The sequence below is a fragment of the Jaculus jaculus genome, chromosome 1, assembly GCF_020740685.1.
Source record: "Jaculus jaculus isolate mJacJac1 chromosome 1, mJacJac1.mat.Y.cur, whole genome shotgun sequence".
NCBI classification, from domain to species: Eukaryota; Metazoa; Chordata; class Mammalia; order Rodentia; family Dipodidae; genus Jaculus; species Jaculus jaculus.
In genome coordinates, this window is record NC_059102.1 from 121,584,011 (window position 1) to 121,611,764 (window position 27,754).

At 40.8% G+C, this 27,754-nt stretch overlaps 1 protein-coding gene across 1 annotated transcript in view; it reads right to left on the minus strand.

Annotated features, from left to right (window-relative positions):
• The window catches only part of Svep1 (sushi, von Willebrand factor type A, EGF and pentraxin domain containing 1), a 201,648-nt gene that overhangs the window by 23,046 nt on the left and 150,848 nt on the right, over window positions 1–27,754 (minus strand). Inside the window, exons 36-43 of the mRNA XM_045146479.1 lie at window positions 26,556–26,723; window positions 16,111–16,783; window positions 10,320–13,105; window positions 8,775–9,000; window positions 7,346–7,501; window positions 1,933–1,996; window positions 1,375–1,548; window positions 91–267 (exon numbers count right to left, since the gene is read on the minus strand). Of these exons, the coding sequence (XP_045002414.1) occupies window positions 91–267; window positions 1,375–1,548; window positions 1,933–1,996; window positions 7,346–7,501; window positions 8,775–9,000; window positions 10,320–13,105; window positions 16,111–16,783; window positions 26,556–26,723 (4,424 nt within the window). The remainder of the gene's footprint in view (window positions 1–90; window positions 268–1,374; window positions 1,549–1,932; window positions 1,997–7,345; window positions 7,502–8,774; window positions 9,001–10,319; window positions 13,106–16,110; window positions 16,784–26,555; window positions 26,724–27,754) is intronic.

A 27,754-nucleotide genomic window follows, 5' to 3' on the forward strand; every position in this document is an offset into this window, starting at 1 on the left:
GTACAGATATCTAAATACACACAGTGAAGTAACTTGATGGGAAATAGCCTCTCAAAGATGAAACTCACTGGGTTCCACCTGTGGACTTACTTTCACATCTGGCACTTGTCAACGTCCACGTCTCATCTGGGCTACAGGTGATAACACCGTGGCCCTTGAGCATGAAGCCTTCCCTGCATTTGATTGATACATTCTGGTCAACAAAAAACTCCTTTTCAGAAAGCAGAGCATTCTCAGGAATCACAAAAGGAACTGGGCATGGATTTGCTGTTAAAAAGAAAAAAAAAAAAAAAGAAAATGTTTACTGTTATTTTCCCTAATCTTAAAGTAGAGTTATACAAGTTGTGGATTTTAAATGATGATAGTGCAATAATTTCTTTCATTCTCTTATTTTTTAGATGTGTAGCTCAGGCTGGCTTTGAATTCATGGTCCTCCTCCTGCCTCAGTCTCCTGAGTGCTGGAATTATAGGCCTGTGTTACTGTGCCCTGTATGAGTCTTTAACATTATAGAATTCAAACATTAAGGAGAGATTTATTTTTAATCCACATGAAATTATTTGTAAGTATAACAACATGCATATAAGAAAACAAGGGGTATAACAAATATTCTCTCAATGTTTGAATAGTTCTAAGAAGAGCAAATTCTTTCTGTCAAATTACTTTATTTTATTGAATACTCTTCACTGAATGGAACGAGAAGCCATCAGACATTTCTGTGTGAGTTGGACTTTATACTCACTCTGCTATGAACAGAATATTAGAACTATGCATTGAGCTTCCAAGTCTGATTAATAGATTGGTTTTCATAGGTCTGAAGGAAACACAGTGAATGATGATGGTGCTAGGCTTGTTCGGTGCAAGTGTGTGTCACGTGTCAATGCACACTTCAAGCAAGGCCACTTTTTCTTATATTAAGTAGATACAAAATTAGTCTTGGCTGGTAAGGTAGGTTTTCATTTAATTCTAAAGGCTTAGAGTATTGTTTTCAATCAAGTGGTTAACATATCTCTTTTAAACCACATTTATATTAACTTACTATATTAACATTGTACTTTAAATATACCTTCTTTACTCCTCTAGTGACAATAGATTTCATTATAGCTTTTTGTCAAAATGTTTTCATGAACGAGAACTTTCTTTTAATGTCTAAGCTTATTATTAGCCAAAGACTGATAAGAGCTGATTCTTGGGCTGTTTTAGCATAACACAAGTAGACTTTCTAACACCCCCATAACGTTTGTTTGGTTTGATAGCCACAAATTGCCTACTCTGACCCAATCTCATTTATCAGTGGGGTTATCAGTGTTTGAGCAATGTGGGAAGCTATCACAAATCTCAATATGATTAAGATTGGCCCTAAAGTCAACACACACGTTTGCAGAGAGGAACTGGGTGGCTCCAAGTTCCATTTTCAGTGCAGCGTGCCTCAGGAGACCCTTCCAGGCTATAGCCTCTGTGGCAGGAGTAGACCATGCTGGGCCCAGATGTAGTGTTTTCCAGGACAGCCTTCCCATGCTGCAGCTCGGATGGTGCTTCACATCTGCTCTCTAGGAGGAAGAATAAAAGCCTTGTAGTAAATGCTTCCCTCATTCTCCTTATTTGTTTTCATATAATTGCTAAATGTATTTAATGCAGAACATGTATATTATATAACAATATAATACATAATTTATAATGTATAAAATCTAATTAAAATATTGTGGCCTACTCATGAATGAGAAAAAATGGGCATGGAAAGACCTAAATGAGGTCAGGGGAAGAGATCGAGTAAAGTAAAGTTTGGGGAGGGCTAATTAAAATCTAAGAGGGTATGAATAAGTCATATGGAAACCTACTTTTCTGGACAAGTGATACATAAAGAAAATGTGAAGGCATTGCTATTTTGTATACCCAGAATCATTTTTGGCACCACTAGGCACCATTTAACTTACTTTTGCATGTTGCTACCTCTCCACTCCACTGTCCGTTCTCCTGACAGACACGTTCCCTGTTCCCCTGTTAACCAAAGAAGAAAGATCATGAACAACATTATAATTCTAGAATACAGAAATAACAAGGGCATATAAGGCCACTTTAGCCATGGACTTGAATGGCTCAGCACTTTAATGCCTAGTAAATGCATTAAATGAAGATAGTATCATGAGTAGGTTTAGATTCTCCCAATCATTTCATCATAATATTTTAAAATTCATCCTTGGCAGAGTAGTGTGATATAAAGTACAGACAGCTCCTCCTTTTAATTTAAGTGACAACTAATTGAATTCTACAACAAAGACTGACAAAGAATGGGTTCAAGGAGATAAATCTGCTTAGTCTATTCATACTATTTTGAATTATAACTATCTTTAAATATCTGAGATAAGCCACAAAGAATATGAGATACTATATTACAATGAGGACTGAATTTTTGTTTGAGACTTGTCTATTAGCCATAAACTTCATTAACTATGCATTCATTAAAAATTACTCTAGATAAACTCTAAAATTTACTTCACTGTTCCACAATATAATTTTCTTGAAAATGATTTATAGTAGTTATTGAGGACTGTCTATGCTGTTTGCCTCCAGTGGTTATTTGCATAGGTGTTCTTGGATTTCTGAGTATAATTTTTAGGTCTTGGCTTCGTCCTCCTTTGTCATCTCTTACTGTAACCCTCTGTGTTCGTAACTCTGTTTTATGCATCATGTTCCTAATTTATGATGAAATAATGACTAAAGGCTTATAACATGATATGTTAAAAAAAGACCAAGATCTAAACAACGTCATATGGGGCTTGCCTCGAAGCCAAGTGTGGACTTCTATACATGATCGTGTGACATTCATTGGGTTAAGCCTTTGGCTATCATGTTTTTTTGTGTGTTCCAAAGCAGCAAGCCAGCTAAAATGCTGCTAGTCATTTACTTTGCTTTCAATCAGATCAACCAATATCCTTTTCATTCTCCTACTCAGAAGCATTTTTTTCTTGAGCATCAGTTTAATTATGGAGAAATCTTTATAAAAGTTCTATTGACTTCAGAGAAAGGGTCTTGTCCTATCTTTCCAAGAAAATACTTGGTCCTATAAGTGTGAATGTTTTTTACTTTTTTTTTTTTTTTTTTTTTTACTGAAACACTAATATTTTTCAACTGTAGGAAAGTTGGAAATTAGAAAAGAGAAACAGAATGTTTTCTCTGAATCTTAATCTGGAGATAAATATTAACACTTATGCTTCTGTACCAAGAAAAATATTTTCTAGCTTGTGAATTACTTTTTATTAGTTTAGAGAAAACAGATAACAAGTAGCTTACTAACTAACTTTCAACTAACAAATGAACTAACAGCTAACTAAAACTAAGTACTTCCACAGTACGTTGCACACAAGTAGGTGAGTCAGTAGTTCAGTATTTTACCAGTTATTTTTTTTTGTCCTTTTCCTCTAATGATTGAGTGACAAACATTCTGTTCTATGTCAATTTTCATTCCCATACAAACTCAATTATAAGTAACTATTGACTTAAGTAAGCAAAACACCATCTGTTGCCTCCATGCTTTGTAAGTAACAATATTTCTCACACAGTTCCTGCTTTCCTCTTTGTACCCTTTCACTGAACTTGTTTTAGAACCACGAAGCACTATATATAATTTATATATTTATATTTTTCCTATCTCATCTACCTGGATTCTAGTAATTAGCAGGAATTCCTATATTCAACTGTAGAGCAATATGAATAACTTTACCACTTATTAGTAGTGATTTTTGTAACAATACCATCCCAATCTTGAATTCTTTATTTTGATTAATTTTCTAGTTGATATATATATTATTAGAGTTTATGGTAAAAAGTTCAAATTTTAAATAGCTCAAAAATAGTTGTCTACCTCATGAACAATTTTATTTTCATAGTAGAAGCATTTAGCATCATTTGTGTCAGATGTCCTGATTGCTTTGGCTGACTTTGGTAGTAATAAAATACCAGGAGTGATGACAGTAACTACCCTATCTTGAACTCAGACAATGCATGAAGGGAAATGTTGCCACTGTCCTTCATCATGAGGACATCATGGCCATGTGGAAAGGATGGCTGTTGTACTACATGAGTAAATACGGGCTGAGAGAGCAGGTGAGCCCCTCCCAGAATCCTTCGTCTAGCAGAGAAGAGAGCCTGTGGTAGGTCAGCGGGGACAAAGACCTGATTCTGAGCTACTTTGGCATCTGGGATGACTATTAACTCTCTCTCTCAATCTCTGCTTCTCTTTCAAATAAATATAAACATAAAAAATTGTAAATCCCACTGATCTCTATCACACCTTCCAAGGCTCAGGGTCTAATGCAGAAGAGGTGGCAGAAAGAATGTAAGAGCCAAAGGAAGGGTAGGACTCCTTACAACATGCTCCCCCCAGACACAAAATGGCCTGGATATCCATGGCCTCACAGTGCCTGACACTACCTACACAAGACCATCATAATAGGAGGAAAAGATGATGACATCAAAATAAAAGAGACTGATTGAGAGGGGGAGGGGATATGATGGAGAGTGGAGTTGTGAAGGGGAAAGTGAGACGAGAAGGGAATTATCATGGTTTATTGTCTGTACCTTATGGAAGTTATCAATAATAAAAATTGTTTTTAAAAAATGCAATTCCCTTGTGTAGTAGCATGCACGACTATAGTAAAGTGCATTATAGGCTAATAAAAATCAGTGTCTCTAAATCAGTAGGCTACTTTTCCATTTCCTCTCCTTGACCTTGTCAATTTGTTTCATTTCAGTACTGGAAAACTGGGCCATTATTTTGCAGATGTTCCCACAGACTGGATTTGCTGGTTGCTTTCAATGGTATTGCTAATACTATTTATTGCACTTAAAAGCTTGATAATATCCAAATTCTATTTTTTTTTTTTTTTTGGTTTTTTTGAGGTAGGGTCTCACTCTGGTCCAGGCTGACCTGGAATTAACTCTGTAGTCTCAGGGTGGCCTTGAACTCATGGCGATCCTCCTACCTCTGCCTCCCGAGTGCTGGGATTAAAGGTGTGCGCCACCACGCCCGGCTTCCAAATTCTATTTTTTTTGACAGAAGGTAAGTAATTTTCATAAATGGAGTGCATTTTCACCTAGAGACAAGTACTATCTAGTTGTCTGCATTTGTTGTGACATCAGCTAGCATAGATGACCAAATCTAAATCCATTCATTCATAGGGGCTGTATATTCTGGCATTTAAATTCTTTCATTTATTAACTGGAATATTTATAAAGGTGAACTTCCTCTCATTTGCTATTTGATTATTGGGACATCCAATCAGCAATAAAAAGACAATCCTTCCTCTTTAGTTACCTGGTTTCAGAATAAGTTTGCTAATAAATGCCTACTAATAATTACTAATGAACTATTTTTTAGTATTGTAACAAGTCTCATATCAATTGATGATATGTGACACATTATAGTACATGGACATTATTATCTTTATTTTCACTAAAATGACTTTTGGGAATGTTAATCAGTTGGCTCCAAATATTTCTTGACAAGAGTCTGGTAAGTTCCTATTATCTCAGGTGACAAGAGTTTCCTGACAATCTTTATATTTCTTGCTCCAGACCTGCCTGCATCAGTTTTTTCTGCAGGACACTGGGCTTTGATGCTTTAGAAAATTTCTCATGTAGGTTAGAATGTGAATGGCTTTTATTGCAATTTTCTTAATTTTATAATTAACACTAGACTGTTTCCCTCACATTTAAAGTTAAATTACCTACTTCACATTTAATGAGTTTGTTGCATATTTTGCCTTCTTTCCTCTCTTCTCTATGCATACAACTTTTCTGAGTAAATTGCAAGATAACTACTCTCACACAAAGAGCATCTAAGCTTCAAAAATCAGAAAAACTCCCTAGTTGCAATAAGTCATTTTCACCCTCCTTTTTATGCTTACTTACTTAACCTTTTGAGAGAATAACACAAACTCATAGAAACCCAATTCAAGTTTTCATAGATTTGACTTACGCCAATTTTTTGATTACATGATCAGAAAATAATGGGCCACACTACACAAACTTAACAATTACTGGTAATGAATACTTCCACAAAACCTGTATTTTAACATCACTTTAAGAATAAAAAGCTTCCTGGAAAACCAGATGACAATATTAAATAATGCAAAATGGGCCCCTTAAACTTTGAGTGTGATGATAAGACAAGCTTTCAGCAAAAGTAATTCAGCATTCCCTCTGAAATTCAGAGAGATGGAGGGGCTGCAAATGGAATTTTCCTATTGTAACTAAGAGTGTTCTTAAGGATAAAGTTAGGATTGTTCTTAGCCGATGTATCATCAGGGCACTTGATTTCTTAATCAAGAGCCTCTCAGCGCCCATCAGCTCATTGTTGGGAAGTTCTGGCTTTGCGTAGGAAAATCATTGCTGTGGCTGCAGTATGGTGACGGGTGAATTTCATCGTCATAAAGTGTGGTTACCAATAAACAAAAATAAGTTTAAATGGTCATTTGAGGTTACCATTATGTCTCGATGGATAGAAAACTAACAATTTTATTTCCCTTTTCCTTTTTTCATAGCCTTTTCTTTAAAAAATTGGGAACTTCTTTTTTAATAAAATTATTTTTATTTATTTATTTGAGAGAAAGAGAGAGAAAGGGGAGAGAGAGAGGCAAATTAGAGAGATGTGGACATGCCAGGACCTCCAGCTACTGCAAACTCCTGACACATCTGTCCCTTTGTGCATCTGGCTTATATGGATCCTGGAGAATTGAACCTAGGTCTTTTGGTTTTGCAGGCAAGTGGCTTAACTACTAAGCCATCTCTCCAGCCCCTTATACTGTGGATTGAATCAGGGCCTTTGCTAGGTAAGCACTCTATCACTGAGCCACATCCTAAGATGTTTTTGTACTTTTCATTCGTGACAAGGTCTCACAAAGTCGCCCAGGCTGGCCTTCAACTTGTGTTGTTATGTAGTCAGAAAGACCTTAAACTTGCTAGTCTCCTGTCTCTGCCTTCTTAACAACTAGGTAACCTGGGTGATTTTTTTGTTGTTGTTTTTTCAAGGTAGGGTCTCACTCTAGCCCAGGCTGACCTGGAATTCACTATGGAGTCTCAGGGTGGCCTCGAATTCATGGTGATCCTCCTACCTCTGCCTCCCGAGTGCTGGGATTAAAGGTGTGCACCACCACACCTGGCCCCTGATTTTTTTTTTTTTTAATTGAAGTGAACTATTTCATGAAAAGTGTTCGAGAACAAGGCAACAAAATGTAATAGGAGGTTTTAGAAACAATGTTGGTGGAATAAATTCGTATTAATATTAAAAATATTTTCAAGTTTGTCACAACAGCAAATTGATTCTAGTTAAACAATTTATTTGCATACCTCTAATTCATAGCCAGGGTCACAATGATAAACAATTGTATTCTCAAAGCTGTATTTACTGCCGACTACAAATCCATGTTCTGGACTTTCAGGTTGCCCACAAGAAACTGGGTGGCAGAATTCATCAGAAAATGGTGGGTCCCAAGTGCTGTCAAACTGGGGAACAAAGCACAGACTGTAAGTTACGGTTAAGAGTTAATGCATATGGGGCTGGAGAGATGGCTTAGCGGTTAAGCGCTTGTCTGTGAAGCCTAAGGACCCCGGTTCAAGGCTCGGTTCCCCAGGTCCCACGTTAGCCAGATGCACAAGGGGGCGCACGTGTCTGGAGAACGTTTGCAGAGGCTGGAAGCCCTGGCGCGCCCATTCTCTCTCTCTTCCTCTATCTGTCTTTCTCTCTGTGTCTGTCACTCTCAAATAAATAAATAAATAAAAATTTAAAAAAAAAAGAAAAAAAAGAGTTAATGCATGTGAGTGAAGACTATCAAAGTCATCTTCAGGGCTGGAGAGATGGGTTAGTGGTTAAGTGCTTGCCTATGAAGCCTAAGGACCCCGGCTTGAGGCTCGATTCTCCAGGACCCACGTTAGCCAGATGCACAAGGGGGCACACGCATCTGGAGTTTGTTTGCTGGAGTTTGTGGCTGGAGGCTCTGGCGCGCCCATTTTCTCTCTCTCTCTCTCTCTCTCTCTCTCTCTCTGCCTCTCTCAAATAAATAAATAAAAATGAACAAAAATATTAAATAAGTCATCTCCAAAGTGACAGTCAAAAGGACTTAAAGTTTATCCATAGCTCTAAAAATCCAAATTAATTATTGGATGGTGTTTATATTTGTCAATAAACATTTACTGACACTTCTTTAACACATAAAATAAGCATATTCTTCTGAATAGAAATCCATCCCAAGTCAAGAACACTAAGCAGGATGTTCTCTTTACGATACATGAGGACTCTAGGGTTGATGTAAATACTCCACATCTTGTACCAATGCACCCTTATGTTCTATACAATTCCACATTTCAATTAAAGTTTATGCAAAATAGTAACTTTATGTATGCTCCTCAAAGTTTTAAAAGCTGTTTTTTTGCTATACACTAATATGAATTATTGAAAACATTTGATCATTGATTTTTGAAGAGTCTACATAGAAAAAATAATATTTTCTTTGAATATATATTCTTCTCTATATCATCACAATATTTTTGTTAAGGTGAAGCACATGTAGCTGTTTCTCCTTAAGGCTGTTGAGACTTTGTGTGCACATTTGTGCATACACACACACACACACACACACATATATGTATGTATGCAACTATCCTTTGATGTGAAGGGAAACTTGAAGTCTTTTTTTCTTTCCAGGACAGCAAGATCTACAGTTTGCCATGGCCATTTGTGTAGGAGTTAGGCTTACATACTCAATTAAAATAGTCTTACCTGACATGTGGATGTGTTAACTCCCTCATACATATACCCTTCCACACATGACAAAGAAACTTGCTTAGTTACATGGAAGTCATCTCCAAAAACACGTATATGTGTTAAATTGGAGGGCAGAGGACACGTTTTAGGACTGCAGGAGATTCTTTCAGGGGACCAGCGACCATCTTTCTGGCAGGTGAATGTGTCTACATCCGTATCCATCATGTAACCCTCTAGACATCTGCAATGAAAACACAAAGATGCAATGGGAAACCTTCAAGAAAGTACCATGCTATTCTTGAACTATGCTTGGATTTAAGAAGCTGTCAGCAGGCTCAGTACAAATCTTGCGTGAAACTAGCTCAAAGTTTAGGTGGAAAAACAATATAATTACAGCAAGAATGATCCTTAGTGATCAGTATTTAAGAACAGCCAAGACTAAAGTTACTTTAAATGTTATGGATATTATTTATCTTTGTAGTATATATCAGTATTGATTTTATTTTTATTTATTTATTTGGTTTTTTGAGGCAGGGTCTCACTCTAGGCCAGGCTGACCTTGAATTCACTCTGTATTCTCAGAGTGGCCTTGAAGTCCTAACTCTGCCTCCCAAGTGCTGGGATTAAAGGCATGCACTGCCACACCTGGCTCTGATTAGTTTACTTAAATAGTAGTTTGAAACTCCTTTATATATATTTTAAAAACATTTTATTTATATTTATTTATTTGAGAGAGAGAGAGAGAGAAAGAGGCAGAGAGAGGGAGACAGACAGAGAAAATGGGCATGCCAAGACATCCAGCCACTGCAGATGAACTCCAGACACATGCACCACCTTATGCATCTGGCTTACATGGGCCCTGGGGAATCGAACATGGGTCCTTTGGCTTTGCAGGCAAGTGCCTTAACTGCTAAGCCATCTCTCTCTCCAGACTTTTAATTTTTTATTGTTTTGGTGTGCATGTACATGCATGTGTGTGTGTGTGTGCACGTGCACGCATGTGTGCATATGGAGGCCTGAGGACCTCTGGTGTCGTCCTTAGGTTTAGGTACTGTCCATCTTTTTCTTCCTGCTGTGGCATGTGTGGTGTGTGTAGGCTGCATATACATGTATATGCCCAGTGGCACCCATGTGCTTACTTGTGCAGGATGCACTTGCCTGTGGTGGCCAGAGGAAAACTTTGGGGGTCTTACTCCATCACTTTTCTACTCATTATTTTTGTTGGTTTTTCAAGGTAGGGTTTTGCTCTAGTCCAGGCTGATCTAGAATTCACTATGTAGTCTCAGGGTGGCCTTGAACTCATGGCGATCCTCCTACCTCTGCCTGCTGAGTGCTGGGATTAAAGATGTGCTCCACCACGCCTGGCTTCCACTCATTCTTGTTTAAGCCAGAGTCCCTTACTCATCTCAGAAACTGGAAACTGGAAACTGGAAACACACCCTTTCCTGCGATAACCTGCTTCTGATCAGGTGCTTTGTGTTAGCAACGAGAACGAAACTGCTATAGATCTGACCACTCATTTCACAGTTCTCCTGCCCACACCACTTGCCATGATTTTACCTGAGTTTCACCGTGCTTTCATAGGTATATGCCTCTCCAGTTGCCACTGCATTGGCAACAGACGGTGGTGGCCCACAGGACAAGGGCTCACAGACCGGATGAGGCTGGCTCCATGCCCCTTTCTCAGTACAAATCAGTTCTGAACGGCCTTGCATGACATAGCCAGGTCTGCAGCTGTAAGTTATCACATTTCCCTCTGAAGAGCTGCTGTCGCTCACGAATGCATTCGGTATGGCTGGGACAGAGCCACAGACAGTGTGTTCACAGTGTGGGAAGCCAGAGCTCCACTGACCATTGGCTTCACAAGCGATTTCAGAAAGTCCCTGGAGCCTGAAACCTCTGAAGCACTCAATCTGGGCTGTCGTCCCACAGTCAAAGTCCGTCCTGTTGACGGTTGCATATTGAATCACAGGTGTGGAACACCTGCAAGGCAGGCAGGCAGGTGTGCTGTCACTCCATGAGCCGCTGGAGAGGCACCTTCTGGAAGGACTTCCATGGAGCTTATAACCGGGAAAGCACTGATACTGGATCTGGCCCCCGTGATAAAAGGAAAAGCCATTGGGGAAGCCGTGGGGGAGGTCCTCGGGAGGACCGCAGTGGAGAGGTTTGCAGACGGGAGCCTCTGCGTCCCAGGTCCCATCTGACTGGCAGGTGAGCTTTGAAGCTCCGTACAGCACATAGCCCTCCACACATCGGAACACCACTTCCTTTTTGAAGCCAGAATCCGGGCCATCCATCACCCCATTTGCCACCTGTGGTGGGGTGGCACATCTGACGGGAACACAGGAGGGAGTGGCGCCACTCCAGCTCCCATTGGCAAGGCAAACACGACGTCTGCCTCCTTCAAGCAAGAAGCCTTCCTTGCACGTGTGCTCAACCTCTCTTTGGAACGTGTACTCCTCTCCTTTCACTTGGCCATTGGCTGGGACTGGGGGCGAGCCGCAATCCACAGGAAGACACATGGGCTCGTGTCCATCCCAGTTTTTATTTTCCTGGCATGTTCTCCTCTCAGTGCCATTCAGCACATATCCAGGGTCACATTCATAGTGCAACACGCTCAGGTAGGTGTAGTTGCCTCCTTTGACGGATCCATTCCTGACCGGGGCTGGTTTTTTGCATGAAATGGCCTCACAGCGTGGTGAAGTACCACTCCACTTCTTACTCTGTAGACAGAGCCTTAAGTCAGAGCCTTCCAGAATGTACCCAGGTTTGCAGCTATACTGCACAGCGCTGCCCATGGTAGTCTGTGTAAAATGCAAAAAGCCATTTTCAGGAGCAACAGGAAAATCACATTCAATGGAAATGCAGGCAGGCGCGCTGCCATTCCAAGTCCCGTCTTCCTGGCACACCAGCATGGGGTTCCCCACAAGCTCATACCCTGGATTACAGGTGTAGGAAACCACAGTGCCATAGAGAAAGGGGGGTGAATGTGTAGCAGGGGACTCTTTGGTATTTTCCAAAGTTTTAGCCACTGCTCCCAAAGGATGAGGGTGAGGAGACAGATACGGGACTTCCATCATGTCTTCTTCTTGGTCAAAGTAGCCCTGGACATCTTTGACTTTGGTACAGTCTCCAAAATCGATGTGAGGAGGGAGACCACAGTCTATGGGCACACATGCTGGCATGGAGCTTGACCATCCTGCCTCTTCGCAGGTCTGCATGGCATGGCCAGCCATCTGAAACCCCGGGAGGCAGCTGTAGATGATCATGGCCCCATAGCTGTAATCAGCCCCTTCAACAAAACCATTCTCAATGGGCTGTGGGGCGTTACAGTGGATGGCATTGCAGGATGGGGCAACCATATCCCAGTTGCCTGTCTCTAAACAGGTCAGGGCTTTGGGACCTTCAAGCCGGAAGCCTCGGTGACAAGAGTACATGATGGTCTGTCCATAGTGAAGGCTTGTGTAAGAGAATTTTCCATTCAAAATCTCCCTGGGCTCCGGGCACTCAATGGGTCTACACGTTGGTGTCCCCCCAAGCCAGTGACCATTTTCCCCACAGAGGGTGGTCGTGTTGCCCATTAACTCAAAACCAGGCTTACAGGTGTAGAGAGCGGTGCTGAGGTAGGCAAGCCCTTGCACATCAATGATGCCATTGGGGATCTCCTCAGGTTGGGGACATTCTACGGGGACACATTCTGGCAGTGGAGAACTCCAGGCGCCATCAGCTTGGCAGAGGGTGGTGGGATGTCCTCTTAGGAAAAACCCATCCACACAAGAATACTCGATAGTACTTCCGAAATGCCGAGCAGGAGAAGCAGGGACTCCGAAGGCAATCAGCGGCGGCGGGGGGCACAGGACCAGCTTACACACAGGGAAAGAGTCGTTCCACCGCCGGGATGGCAAGCACTTCAGGACGGAGGGCCCTAGCAGGGCATGGCCTTCCTTGCAGGAAATCGTCACCACCCCCACGTCGGACGTCGACTCCTTCAGTACAAGCTGGTTCTCCAAGAGCGGTGGCTCCGGGCACTCGGTGGGCACACACTTGGGGACTGGCTTCTTACTCCACTTACCAGATTTCTGGCAAGTCCAGGAACTATCACCAACAAGCTCGTAACCCTCATTGCAGAAAAACTGAACCTTGGAGCCAACTTCAAAGCTTTCTCCTTTCACGAAGCCATTCTGGATCGGGGCAGGTTTTCCACAGTTGAGAGGGACGCAGGACAGAGGGGACTCGCTATGCCAGTGGCGATTGGCTTGGCAGACAAACATGGGACTTCCGACTGCCTTATAGCCTGGGTTGCATCGATACCTCACTTCACTCTCAAAGGTCCTGCCGGTGGTGTGCTGGGCCACAGGGAAAAAAACCAAGTGAGTACATCTCATATGACAGGTAATCCAGTGGCCTGAATGCACCCATGGAAGAAAACTAGAAGACCTGTCTTTAACATGAATCAATTAGGACTACAATGAATAAAGATTTATGCTTTGTAATAAGTGGAAATGGGGCAGGAGAGATGGCTCAGTAGTGAAGGTGCTTAACTGCAAAGCCTAACGACCCGGGGTTCAATTCCCCAGTACCCAGGCAAAGCCAGATGTACAAAGTGGCACATGAATCTGGAGTTCGTTTGCAGTGGCTAGAGGCTCTAGTGTGCCCATTCTATCTCTCTCTCTCTCCTTGCAAAATGAATAAATAAAATATTTTTAAAAAACTAGTGGGAATGCATAGAAGTAAAATGTAGGAGGTCGAACTAGGCATTTATCACAGAAAAGTGGGAAGGCCAAGCCCATCAGACATAAGGTCAGCAGTCTCTACACTGAGTGGCTAATGCACAGGGCAGTCTCAAAAGCTATAGAGAAGTTGGACAGTTCAAAAAGTCTTGTTGACCAAGAAATGGTACAGTTTGTTGTTTTAACCACAGAAAAGTAAACCTCTACAGCAAATGCACATGCATCTGTTCTTGCTAGGCCATCAAAATACAAATAAACAATTTTATGGGTATATGCTAATAGTGCTATTTGAGTTTTGTTGGCTTCATAATAAACATTAAAAACTGTTGCTGTAACAAAGGGCGGAAATTAAAGACCAACTTTCCACCTTTTGAAATTTGAGTAAATGTGTTATTTTTAAGCAGCTAAATTGATCAACATCATTTTTGTATGTGTGTATAGTATATGTGGCACGTGCGATATGGGTGTGGTGTAAGTGTGTGTGTGTACACATGTGTGCCCGATGTGCTTATGTGCCGAGTACTGGTGTCCGCTTCTGTCATGCGTCTGGTTTATTTCCTTGAGGCGGAGTCTCTCTGTGAACTCAGAGCTATTGTTTTCAGTCAGACTGCAGAGCAGGGACCACCAGCAATTCTCCTGTATCTGCCTACCCAAGACTGCAGTGAAAAGAGTACGCGGCTACATTCAGTGTTTTACGTGGGTGCTGAGACAGTGAGCTCAGATCTCAGGCCCTCTCAGGTCCTCATGCTTGTGCAGCACGTGCTCCTGACCACCGAGCATCTCCCCAGCCTTCCTTCAATTTTTTTTTTTTTTTCAAGAGAGGGTCTCACTGTAGCTCAGGCTGACCTGGAATTCACTATGGAGTCTCAAGGTGGCCTTGAACTCATGACCATCTTGCTACCTCGGCCTCCCGAGTGCTGGGATTAAAGGTGTGCGCCACCACACCCAATAATTTGTCTTTTTGAGGTAGTGCCTCGCTCTAGTCCAGTCTAACCTGGAATTCAGTATGTAGTCTCAGGCTGGCCTTGAACTAACCTCAGCCTCCCAAATGTTGGGATGAAGGTGTGTGCCACCATGTCCAGCAAAATCTTATTTATTTATTTTTATTTATTTATTTATTATTTTTGAGATAGAATCTCACTCTATCTCCTTCGGACTTAGAACTCACTCTGTAGTCCCAAGATAACCTCGAACTCACAGTGATCCTCCTACCTCTGCATCTGAGGACTGGGATTAAAGGCGTGAGCCACCATACCTAGCTTTCCTTAAAATGTTCTTTGTTCCTTAAAACATATATTTTCTTGTTTTTTTCTTTTTGGTTTTTCGAGGTAGGGTCTCACTCCAGCCCAGGCTGACCTAGAATCTACTCTGTACTCAGGGTGGCCGTGAACTCACAGTGATCCTCCTGCTCCTGCCTCCCTAGTGCTGGAATTAAAGGCATGCGCCACTATGTCCAGCTCTTAAAACACTTTTTAAAGGTTGTTATGGTCCTTTGCCATTATTAAAGGGCATTTCTACCTACAAGCCTGCAGAGAGCTTGGTAACGTCTGGCACTGTTCATCATCTGTGCTGGCTGAAGTATTCCATGTGCATGTAAGCATGGTGCCACCACAGACTGACGCCGTGTCACGCAATGCTGTATCTCCACCTGCATCTTGGAGGAGCTCTAGAAGCATTTGTTCAACAACTAAGAAATACTTTCCTATGTATGCTTTTCTATCGTCTGCCAATGGACAGCTAGAAGAGCTGAGCAAAAGCCTTAAGAAGGCTTCCACAATTGTTTTGATATTTTCAAATACAAAGCAGAAAAGGTAGTATATATGTAGGCTTTAAGAAGTGTTTCAATTAAAGTATTGTCTATTTAAAGTGTCCCTTGGTTTGAGGGAACAGACTGCTACGCCTGTCTTCTTCATGGGCTAGTGAGAGTCCACTTTAGTGTGGAAAGAGAACATGTTTGAGTCAGACTTAACTCTGTCCATTGGGGTGATATCACCTTTAAATCTATCAAAAGACCAATGCAAAAACTCCATCTTGGCTGGCTTACACCATATTTTCTTTAAGAATAAGGAGTATCAATATATTTTTCTAGGTTCCATTTAGGTATTGATTTCTTAAATGACATGTCTACTTTGGAGCAACTTATATAAAACAAAATGATATTTTATTAAGATTGGCTTACTGTCTGGATGTGATAGCTCACACCTATAATTCTAGGGAAATTACTGGGGAAGCAGAGGTAAATCTGAGGCCAGCTTGGCTAGAGTGAGACCCTACCTCAATCACCGAGTCACCAAAAAGTTTGGCTTGCTTTGACTTCACTTCATATTTAAGACTAAGATGTTGTTACAAAGGGCTTGGAGTGCTTACAGACTACTACTGATCATATATGTTAAGTGGATTCATATTCATCTTTATTCATTTTTTTCATTCATTATGAACTTCACTGTATGAAACAACTTTGGCTCATGTTTGTCCAATACTCATTACCTGGGAGTGCACTGGAGCCACTTCTTTGTTTCAACAATTAATTTTCTCATTGCTTCTGAATACTGAACTAGCTACAACTGAGCTGGCTTCATGAGTGATAAAAGTGACAGACCGTTTGCTCAGGCATCTCTTACCTCCAGAAGGCCGTTCTCAATCTTAGGTGGTTCATTACAAGACACAGGGTGGCATGTGGGTATGGGGCCACTCCACTGTCCAGTGGCCTCACAGGTGCTCTTCTTCTCCCCTTTGATGTAGAACCCCTTGTGGCAGCTGTAAGCTACCATGGCCCCAAAACTGTAGTTCGATCCACTCGCATAGCCATTCAAGATGCTGGGCGGCTCTCCGCAGCGCACAGGGATGCACTGGATGGACAGAGGGGAGGGGTTCCACTGACCTCCTCTCATGCACTCAATCTTTGCCGAAGTGTTCAGCACGAAACCTTCCATGCACTTGAAGCTCACTACCGAGCCAGCTGCAAATCTCACTTTGCTCACAGACTCCAAGATGCTGTAGGAAACAGATGGAGGTTTTTCACAGAAATGAGCGATGCACCGGGGCATGTCCTGGCCCTCGGGGGGGACCCACTTGCCCTGAGCATTACAGAGGAGCTGGGCATTGTCTGCCAGGCTGTAACCATCCGCACAGTAGTAGAATGCAGTGTCTCCAAAGAGCCGATGGGCAGTCTCTGGAGAGGCGTGGTCCACGTTGGGGGGTTCATCACAGGAGACAGCTAGGCACTGCTGGTTACTTCCGCTCCACTGGCCATTGGCCAGGCATTCAATAGTATCAGGACCAGCAAGGGTATAGCTATGAGATTGAGGGCCAAAGAGGAAATAAGCTTAATGTTTAAGAAAAAGCATTTGAATCATCTGTTTTCCCCCATCTTTCTAACATAACTTTGCCTTTCTTTTTTAATAATATGTATGCTTGAATATTGGCCAAATCTCTTTTAATTTTTGTTCAAAAAGGGAAGTATATTTATGAACTTTTGCTACTTTAAGAAATCTAATGATTGTTACACATTTTAAATAAAAATGAGGAGTAAGGGGTTGGGAGATGGCTTATTGGTTAAAGGTTCCTATTTGTGTAGCCTGCTGGCCCAGGTTCAATACCTCAGTACCCACATAAAGCCAGATACAAAAAGTGGTTCATTCATCTGGAGTTTGTGTGCAGTAGCAAGAGACAATGGCGTATCCATTCTCATCTCTCTCTCTCTATCTCCCTCTCTGCTTGAAAATAGATAATTAAGAAACATTTTCAAAATGAGGAGTAAGCTATAGTCCTATTTGACTCAGCTTAATACTGGGTATGCATCTTTTGATGGATTTAGTTTGGTGATCTCAGCACTCACATTTGGAACTAACTGAAATGAACCATATTTTTCCTAAATAAAGCTCACTGTTGCACACCACACTTCTCACTGAAATAAAACAGCTATGGTAACTCTAGTCTCCATTACCTCCAAAACCTTTACCCGTGTGGTTAGAATTAAAAGCTGTGTTCTGCATAAGGCTGTGCTCTATAATCAGCATGAATACATTTTGTTTAACAGCTTCCAGCTTTTTAACAAAAAAATACCAGGTATTTGCCCATATATGATGACAGATTAAAGATGTGCAAAACTCTGAAAGTGCTTCCAAGTGCTGTCTCAGTGAAGCAGAACAAATATTAGGAAAAGCAGAAAATGTTAGGATACACAGTATTAGAGAACTGTGCATGAGTCATTCTTATTCCTCTTTATCATTCTCTTATCAATGAGAATGACAGAGCTCTAAAAGACTAATGCCTGATTAGTCTGTCATTTTTTTTAACTAAGCACTAGTGGAGGGACTAGGGTAATTAGGCATCTAATTGATCCTGGATAGACAAAGTGACTGTTTATTTTATAGATCCTTGAATGGTGACATAGATAGGCTCAGCAATTGTCTATAGTCAACCAGTTGTGAGCAGCAGAGTCGGAATCTGAATTTGAGTTATCAGATCCCAACACTTGCACCTTCTGCACAATACTGCATGCTTCTCTCTCTCTCTAGTTATTTGGGGTGTGCTGTGAAAATCTATTTCAGTATCACTAGTACAAATTATCTGACCCACCCATGTATCAGTTACAAAAAACTGTCACACGAGGCCCCCATTAATTTTGTAAAGGATCAGCTACTAATTAGACAGTAGTTGGGATTCTTGCATGCTAGCCAGCAATATTTGTGAAATCTACAGGAGATATATAGATCAACAGAAATTATAAAGTATCAGCAGAGATATATACATCCACCCTACCAATGGCCATATGTCATGGCATGCATGGAATTGGTCTCTAGATACCTCACCATATAGCTGAGGGAGGTCTCTACTTAGTGCTTCTTAAATTCATGGTTTTGGATAAGCTGTGTTCTTTGAGGATGTGAGCTTAACAGGTGCTAGAAGATGCAGGAAGTCATCCAGAGACAGTATGCCAAGAGTATAACTTTATTACTTAAAAAATCCCAAAAAACCCATCACTCCTGGCCTACTGACTTTATTGCTCCTATATAGAAGGTAGTCTGGTAGAAGTTCCATTTGTTGAGGCTCTCAATGTTTTATAGGACCATTTTCTTAACTCACACACTTTGAAATATGTACCATTATGTCCATAGATCTCTTGACATGGTGGGCACCTGCCTCCAGAATTCTTTCAGAGAGAACACAAACTTGTGTTTTATAATTTGGTGGTCCTTGGTGGGACTATGACCTTTGGTCTTCTGAAAACTCTCCATCAACAACCCCTTTTATGAAACATCACAGCAAGCCTGCACTTCAATTTAATTAAAAATTACCACCAAACACACATTTTGAATAAATTAATTTTTACAAGGTACATTTTCAACACTACCATAATTTCTTAGAGCTTTCACTACCCCTGGTCTGAATAAAGATGTTGACTTTTCTTCATAACTTTCAATTAACATTTAATTATTCATAAATAAATTGCTTTTCCAAGTCACTGTGGGCCAGGTCACCTCCTTAGGGCCACTGACGCTATACCAGGGTAGTATTTGTTTACAAGCCTTTCTCCAACCCCACAAGTACCTGGAGCCCTGAAGTAGGAGGGATTAGTTCTAGGGAAGCATAGGAAGAGAGGACAGGCAGGCTGCGGTGGCTTGGGAGGGGAGCCAGGAGAGAAGGGGAGAACAGTCATTTGGGAAAACAATGGCAAAAGCAAAGAAACTGGAGTGGGATGTAGCCAGAACACACTGGGAATGCGCAGATGAGAGAGACACACAGAAATCTGCAAAAGGAGTATCCGCTCGAATCTTGCCTGTTTTATGAACAGGGTTACTGGGAAGGTTGATGGGCACTGATGGGGCAGGCAGAAGTTAACTGTGGAACATCAAAAGACACACATTTGGTGTCTGCCTGTGTTCCAGAAACAGAACTCCTAAAGAATTTGTAATTTCTTAAGTAACAGGGTGTCAGGGCTTTCAGATGTAGCTCGATGATGTGCTCAATGAAAATGAGGCTACAGGCTGACCAAAAGCAACCAACCAACCAACCAAACAAACAAACAGAAAAAAAAAAAATCCAAACAGCTCTCTTAAAACATGTCAGCCTTTTAAGATGAGAAAGAAGGACATTTCTTTAAAATGAGGCAAAAAGAAAATTAATAATTATCTACTGCATCATCACATCAGTGGTTTTTGATCCAATCCAGCACTGGTTAATTCTAAGTTTTTTTAAAACTTTTTTTTTGTTTATTTTTATTTATTTATTTGAGAGCAACAGACAGAGAAAGAGAGAGGGGAAGAGAGAGAGAGAGAGAGAGAGAGAGAGAGAGAGAGAGAGAGAGAGAGAGAGAGAGAGAGAGAAAGAGAGAGAGAGAGAGAATGGGCATTCTAGGGCTTCCAGCCACTGCAAACAAACTCCAGACATGTGCACCCACTTGTGCATCTGGGTAATGTGGGTCCTGGGGAATAGAGCCTCAAACTGGGGTCCTCAGGCTTCACAGGCAAGTGCTTAACTGCTAAGCCATCTCTTCAGCTCTCTGTTACAAGTTTTAAGGTGTGCTGTGATCTACAGGACATATTTCTTTTGCTTATTTTACCAACAAATCATTAAGAGAATGATCACATTTTAAACTGATGATGAAATATGCCCATAAATGTTGGCCTCCAAAGACGAAAGCTTGCAACTAGTTTAAGCCTGCAAAGCAAGAAAACTTGGAACTGGTATATATCTAAGATGAAGGGAAATTCTGGGCAATGTTTTATACTCTCCTTTATGAGGCTTTGGGGGCAGTCTTTCAGACTTTTGTTAAATTAAACATCAGGCCCATAAAACAAATTGTCTTGTGCCATAAGTCCAGGGCAGAATGTCCATCAATACCACACTGGTGCTTTAGAAGGGCACATCACAGTAGAGACTGGCCGGAATATATTCTCACACTTCTGGAGCAATAAACAATCCTTTAAAAACGGGCATGATCATTTTCAGTGATTGGATCCACACCCCAAGTGGAAGCTCACTCACCATAATGTGCCCTGCAAGCTTTATGAGGGTGTCCCCAGGGTGTATTAGCTCCTTTGCTAAGAGCACACCCATTTAACAGCTGTAGTTTCATATGACAATCGAAGGCATGAATAAGCACCAGTAATTAATCTTGCTTGCAATTCATAACCATGATCAAAGCATTTCACTTCACATATATGCGAGAAGAATCAAGAGGGAGACCATTTGAAGAGGGTTTTAACAATATCATTAACCCTTCCACACCCAAGTTTCACTCCATAGCTGCATCCCTAAGGAAGAAAAATGAGGAACAAAGAACTGCTTATATATTTGTCCAACTGAAACCAGTTCTTCAGCATTTGGGGGTGCTGATAAAAAGTTTAAGAAGCTGGACATGGTAGCGCACCTATTCAACCCCAGCATTTGGGAGGCAGAGGTAGAAGGATCACTGTGAATTCAAGGCCACCCTGAGAGTACATAGTGAATTCCAGCTTAGCCTGGACTAGCGTGAGACACTACCTTGAACTGTCCTTCCCCACCGCCAAAAAAAAAAAAAAATAATAATAATAAATTTTTTTAAGACAGATAATTATTTTGGTTAGAGAGAAATTAGAATGGTAAGTTTAAAGCAGGATACTAAAGTGAGGCTTCTTGCATCTTACCCTGCCCAGCAATCATCACTATAGCCTAGTTTCCTAAAGTCTCGTTGCAAACCTGAGAGTGGATCCCACTCCTGCATTTCTAGGAAGAGTGAGTGGAGCACAGCGCCAGCATCAGTTCAGCAGCAGCAAGAATGCATGCTCACTCGTGCACACTGAAGGCCGGGGTGGCTTCTATGGGTGCCAGCAGAGAATACAGAATTGGGACTAAGACTTCTTATGAGGTCCACCACACCTTAGGGAGTGGAAGGAGAGCACAAAGCAGGTCACTTGGGTACAATGAGGTCACCCTCGAATACAGCAAGGCACAGAGTGTGTGCCAAATGACTCCTTGAGGGAAAATAGTAGCTATACACAGAGCCTGAAAGCCCTCCCTCCAAAATACTTGATGAAATATCACAGGCATTACTTTGAATGCATAGCTGAGCTAACCAGAAAGGAAATCTCCACATTCCAGACACGAAGAGGAAATTAAAACCAGAAAAGTCAGCCTGTGAATGAATGCCGTGGCTGCCCTTGGATTAGACAAAGAAGCCAAGGAAATAGTAAATGCGCCTTGGAATTGAATTAGAAAGTCACAGTAGAGTCTCTGGCAAGAATCTACATCCTAGAAGGACATTCACTGAAAGGGTAAACTTGCACAATTCCGTGATAGACTCATCTCTGGGTTTTCAGGGGCGATGTGCAGATTAACACACTCCCTGCTAATTAGCATTCTGCAAATCTCCACCCAATCAAATTAGAAGTTTGAATTTACAACTGAAAAAAAAAAAGATTTATGCCACTTAGTTTGCATGGAAAACCTTCAAATTGATAAATTAATGTAAAATTACGTTCAAGGCTGGTGATATCCTGGGGTACCTTGTAGATAGTCAGATCATGTGGGATTGTTGTGGATAAAGTAAACCCTGTTTACTACAAGGACCAAATCTGAAATTACAAAGCATACAATTATGTTTCCCAGTAGCAATGGGTCAGTTGACATGCAGTGTGCAAGATTAGATGGCCAATAAAGGAGATACTAGAAGAAAATTGCTAAGATTTGTGTTCAAAAGGTGGCTGTTATAGAAATTTAGAGTAGAGTGGTGGTTACTGGAGGCTAGAGACAGGGAGGGTTAAGGCGGGAGGGGGAAGGTTGACCAGTGGGCATTCAATTACATTCACACCAGAATTCACACCAGATGGGAGATTGTTGATAATTATCATGTACTGTGCATTTCAGTATCTAGAAGAAAGGATTGGAAAGCTTTTCTATAAAGAAGTGAATGACATTTGTGTCACTAGTGTTTAACCTGATATAAACACACATGCAGTGCTAAGTAAGCATTGAAGAATGATATAGTGGCACAGGACTGTGTATAATTTTTATGCTTGTCCGTATCAGTTTTGTTAAAAAATCATTTGGGATTCCAGATAGCTATTTATGAATGACTATCAAGGACCATTTGCATGAAAATGTTGCCGCCACCTGCTGGCAGCTGTTTATAACTTACATATTACCTCTGGTGTGTTAGCTGGTCTGATGGTTACTTTGGGGAGCCATTGTTACTATCTTTTTTTAAGGCTCAAAATGTAGATGTCTCATGCTCAAAGATTCTAACCCTAAATGTCTCGAGATAAAATAAAAATAAAACAGAGACATTCTGTTTTACTGGTATCATGAAACATGTGAAAAAATGTTTGCTACATCGCCAATTTAATTAGCTAGTAAAATGGCCACAACCAGTAGAAAAATAGGTGATTTAGAGTTAGTGCATTTATATAAAGAAACCATATATAGAAGTGAAAAATGAGGGCTTAGCGATTAAGGTGTTTGCCTGCAAAGCCAAAGGACCCAGGTTTGATTCCCCAAGACCCACGTTAGCCATATGCACAAGGGGGCACATGCATCTGAAGTTCATTTGCAGTGGCTAGAGACCCAGGCCCTCCATTCTCTCCCTCTCTCTCCCTTTCTCTGTCAAATAAATAAATAAATAAATAAATAAAATAAAAAAGAAGTGAAAAATGAGTTCAGTTGACTGCCATGTATCAAGAAGATAACAGATTACACAAAGTGAAAATCAAACTTTAAAAGATTCTTAGATGATGAAACAATATATAATATATAGACACATAAATTATGAGAATATTTGTCTATGAGAACACATGTATGTGATAATGACAAAAACACATATTCTCCACTTAGAGGAGAAGAATAGAGGAGTGATGAGAAGATCTTCTAGGTGAATCTGTCATATTGTTTACCTTTTATAAAAGGAGATCTAATTATGGAAAAATTTAACAGGCACTAAATGTATGTGGGGTGTGTGTATGTATGTGTGTGAGTATACATGTATGAACATGTATGTGTCTATGGAAACCAGAGGTCCATCTTAGTTTTTGAAACAAGATCTCTTGCTGAACTTGGACCTCACTGATTTGACTAGATTAGTTATCCAGTAAGCCAAAGGGATCTTACCATCTACATCTTCCCAGCGCTGGGCTTGTAGGTGCATGCCACCCTGCCTAGCCTTTATATGGGTGCCAAGGATCAACTCAGGTCCTCATGTTTGTATGGAATGTGCTTTACCATCAGAGAAGTCTCTCCAGCCCCTAACATGTACTTCGTCTCAGTAAAGGAAATGGGTAATTGAAAACATTTTATTTATTTAATTCTGTGCGTTTCAAATGCTGGATTAGAAATATGGCTAGAAAAAAAGGGAAATATATTTCCTGTATGACCACCTCCAGGCCACCCTAATGAGAAGATAGTATCCATAAAGAGCTTAATGTGTTTTTGCTTATTAAGACTTTTAACTCCAGAAAATGAAACCATGTCCTAATAGAGGAGTTTTTTCTTTGAGAAAAAAAATATAGGCCCTAGGGTTTTGTGATTGTGCCTACTTTATGTTAATGTGTATAATCAGCTAAGATAGTTTCCTTCCATGTTATTGAAATGCTAGCACTTTCTATAATGATACTTGCACTGAAGATGAAACTAAAGTCATAGTCACACCAGTGCTTCGTGTCTATATGAAATACCATTGTAAAACTGATCATCTTTCCTTTAGAAGCTATGTGACTTATGTAAGCAGCATTAGTTCAAGGACAAACACCCCACAGACCATCTTTCTGCATGGTCCAGACAAGACAGCCTCTGGTCTATGTGGTTTTGTGCTTTCACATCCCAGCTGTAAGATGAGAATAACAGTTCTTCTGTCAAACCTCCTCTTTGTAGAAGTTAGAACATGAAATAATTTGCATGGAAGACCCTTGAATAACACAAAAATCAAAGAGTTTGTTCATTATAATTTATATCACTATCTTACTGTTTCTACCAATAAATCACTCTAAGAACCAGACTTAACATTAGGAAGGCATAAAAAACTCTTTTTTAATAATGTAGATAAGAAATTTGTGGAGAAATACATGATTTGTGAGGAACAGATAACTCTTAAAATTTCATATATCATGACTGTTAATGATAAAATTATAGATGCCAAGACAAATTTCTGGAAAGAAATAAAGTACTGATATCATTACTTTACTGTGTGGTAAGCCTTCAGGTAACTGTTAAATACAGATTTGACATTTTCTCATTTCATATGACAATTATACATTACTTTATTAATCAGAAAGAGCCCCAGAAATTGTCCATAGCTAGAAATTGTATGCTAAGAATTTTATAAACACTAAGTGACTAATTTAAAATAGTTCTATGCTGTCCACAACGGGAAGTCCTTATGTGAGTCAATCTTCAGTGCCCAGCAAGACCCTCAGAAGACACTTCCATACTGACATTTTAATACTAAAGATTTATGTCCTCAAAAAGAAGTTAATATTTGAGATTCAAAAAAGTTGATCTGATAGCAGTAGAGAGTAGAATGTGGTTACCAGAGGCCAGAGAGACTGGGATGGGGAGAGGGGAAAGGCTGCTCAGTGAGAGTACTAAGTTGCAGTTAGACAGGAGTAAGAAATGGAATTATACACAAACCACCATGTATACATTTCAATCAATCAGAGGAAAGAATTTTGAGTATGTTTATCATAAAGAAATGATAATAACCATTTGAGGAGATGTTTAACTCGAGGTACATATTACACAGTGTGTAAGTATGTCAAAACGTCGTATGGTACCCATTAATGTGTCAATTAAAAATGTTCTTTTATTTGAGAGAAGAGAGAGAGAGGTGAGAGGAGGGAGTGAGAGAGAATGGTTGTGCCAGGGCTTCTTGCTGCTGCAAATGAATGTCACATGCACACACCACTTTGTGCATCTGGCTTTACGTGGGCTATGGGGAATCAAGCCTGGATCTACCTAGGCCAGTAGGCTTTGCAAGTGCCTTTAACCACTGAGAAATCTCCCCAGCTCTAATGTGTCAAATTTTCATGCATCAGATTATTTTTTTAAATATAGGATTTCAGGAAACTATTTATATAGGTATTTTAAACCTTTTGAAGAACATGTTGTTGCCCCTGCTGGGAGTTGTGTGTCAGTGAGATGATCTACAGGTGAAATGAAAGCTACCCTGTAGGGAGCGGAGACTGCATCCTCTCTTCATCATAGGAACGACAGCTTTGCTGGCCTATTGAGTTTTGTGCTAGATAAGCCACTTTCATACTACCCACAAAGATGAGCCTTTAACGAACCCGCATTACCTAAGAGGACAACCAAGGGACAGAAGGGCCACACCACTTCCTTATGGTCATACCGCTAGTGAAGGACAGAGCTGAGATACAAGTTCGAAGAATGTCAATCCCTGTGCTGTGTCTGTCACCTAGTATGGAAAGAGCCACTGTGGTGTGTGGAGTACTTGAAATGGTGAAAATATTTAATAAGGAAACATAAGTAAAAGGAGAGGAAAAAAACTACATTGACCTCAATGAAATGCAAGTCAGATGGCCTGGGATTTAGCCACTTCTCAGTGCCTTTGGCAGCCGTGAAACCCTAAACAGATCATCCTAGAGAGTCCTCCCTTCTCTGCACCTCACAGGGCTTTCCTGCAAACCTCATAAGGCCACAGGTATGAACGCCCCTTTGCAGTCTGCTGGCTGTTTTTCCAACTATCATCCCTCAGTATGGTAAGATAGTCAGAAATGGAAAAATCTAAGCATCCTTTTTATATTCTTGCCAACATATCATCTTTATATCATGACTTGAAGACTTGCCTTTAGTCCTGTGGAAGATCAGTACATACCTGCTTAGATGTGTCTTGCACATCTTTGGTTAAAGCAGAAAGATATTTTTCACTGCATTGCTCAATGTTTGTTATTTGAGGCAACATTTAATAAATATAATACATTCCAGAAAGACGTTTCCACAGAAAGGTATGTTCTCTCTTGTCAGAAAATAAGAACGTAAAACCCTCTGATTTAATTTTGTGTCTAATGGACCGGGTCTGCGGGCAGCGTCCCGTCTCTTGACACTCAGCGTTCCTTCCCACACTGGCTTTACTCACCCTTCTTTGCAAGTGTAACTGACAGTGTTGCCGAAAGTGAAGTTACTCCCAGTGATGACAGCATCTTTGATGGCAGGTGGCTGGCCACAGAAGACAAGGTGACAGGTAGGTGGCGCTCTATCCCAGCTGCCTGAAGCAGTGCATTCCATGAGGGAAGGGCCCTGTAAACTATTGGAAGGAAGGACTCAGATCAGCCCTGTCGATACTTAATTTTGTACTGCTAATGAAGGCCATAGAGAAGGATGTAGAATGAAATTGAGTGTGCATAATTGGTTTTAGTAATGAAATGTTTCTTTAGAAGTTCAGTCCCCACCTCCTAGTTCCATGGGCCCTGCACCCCTGCTACTGGCTTGGGGCCCTGCATGCATGCTGCAGAAGCCGGCCTTTTGCTGTGCCTTCCTGACTGAATGGCCCCTGGATCCTCTGATCCTGAGGGTGCATGCACAGAGTTCACATTTAAAACAGAATGCTCACTGAAGATCCTACAAAGACAAATACTTGCTTCCTCCTCAATGAAATAAAACTTCTGAGGTTAGACCACAGTGGGAAAAAAAAAGAACAATGCAAGTCAGAAAACTGAGATATCTCCACCAAGGATACCTAGTCCCACAATGGAAACTTGCAGTGAACTCGAGGGGAAAACAACAGAATTTGAATTCCAAAATGAAAACATAACAAGCTATGTGACCCTGATCAAATAAATTGCTGAACTGGAAGCAAAGGATCAAAAAACCAATAATCATATGAATTAAATTGAGCAGAATCATCTTTTAGAGCACTCAGCTTTTGTCACTAGGCTTAACTTCATGGAAGAAAACACACCAACCAGGGCTCAGGGAATTTTGCAGAAGAGGGGGTGGGAAGCTTGTAAGAGCCACAGATTGGGACATCATACCCAGAGGCATTGTTCCCCCCATATCTGAGTGCTCCTCTCACAAGTCATAACCCACAACCCCATGGGGAATACCTGCAAACCCATTGAGGAGGGCCCCTGTGGAATGGTGGCAGAGAGGAGGGAAAAGATGGTTCCAATACATGAGGTAGCCATACATAGTATGTTCTTAATTAAAAATAGTTAAAAATAAAAAGTAACTTGCAAAAAAGTATCTTTACATGTTATTGCTTTGTATAAATCAAAATACATCTAAATGGGTTCTATCATTTAAAACAGTGATTAGGTTAAAATATAATAACCACTT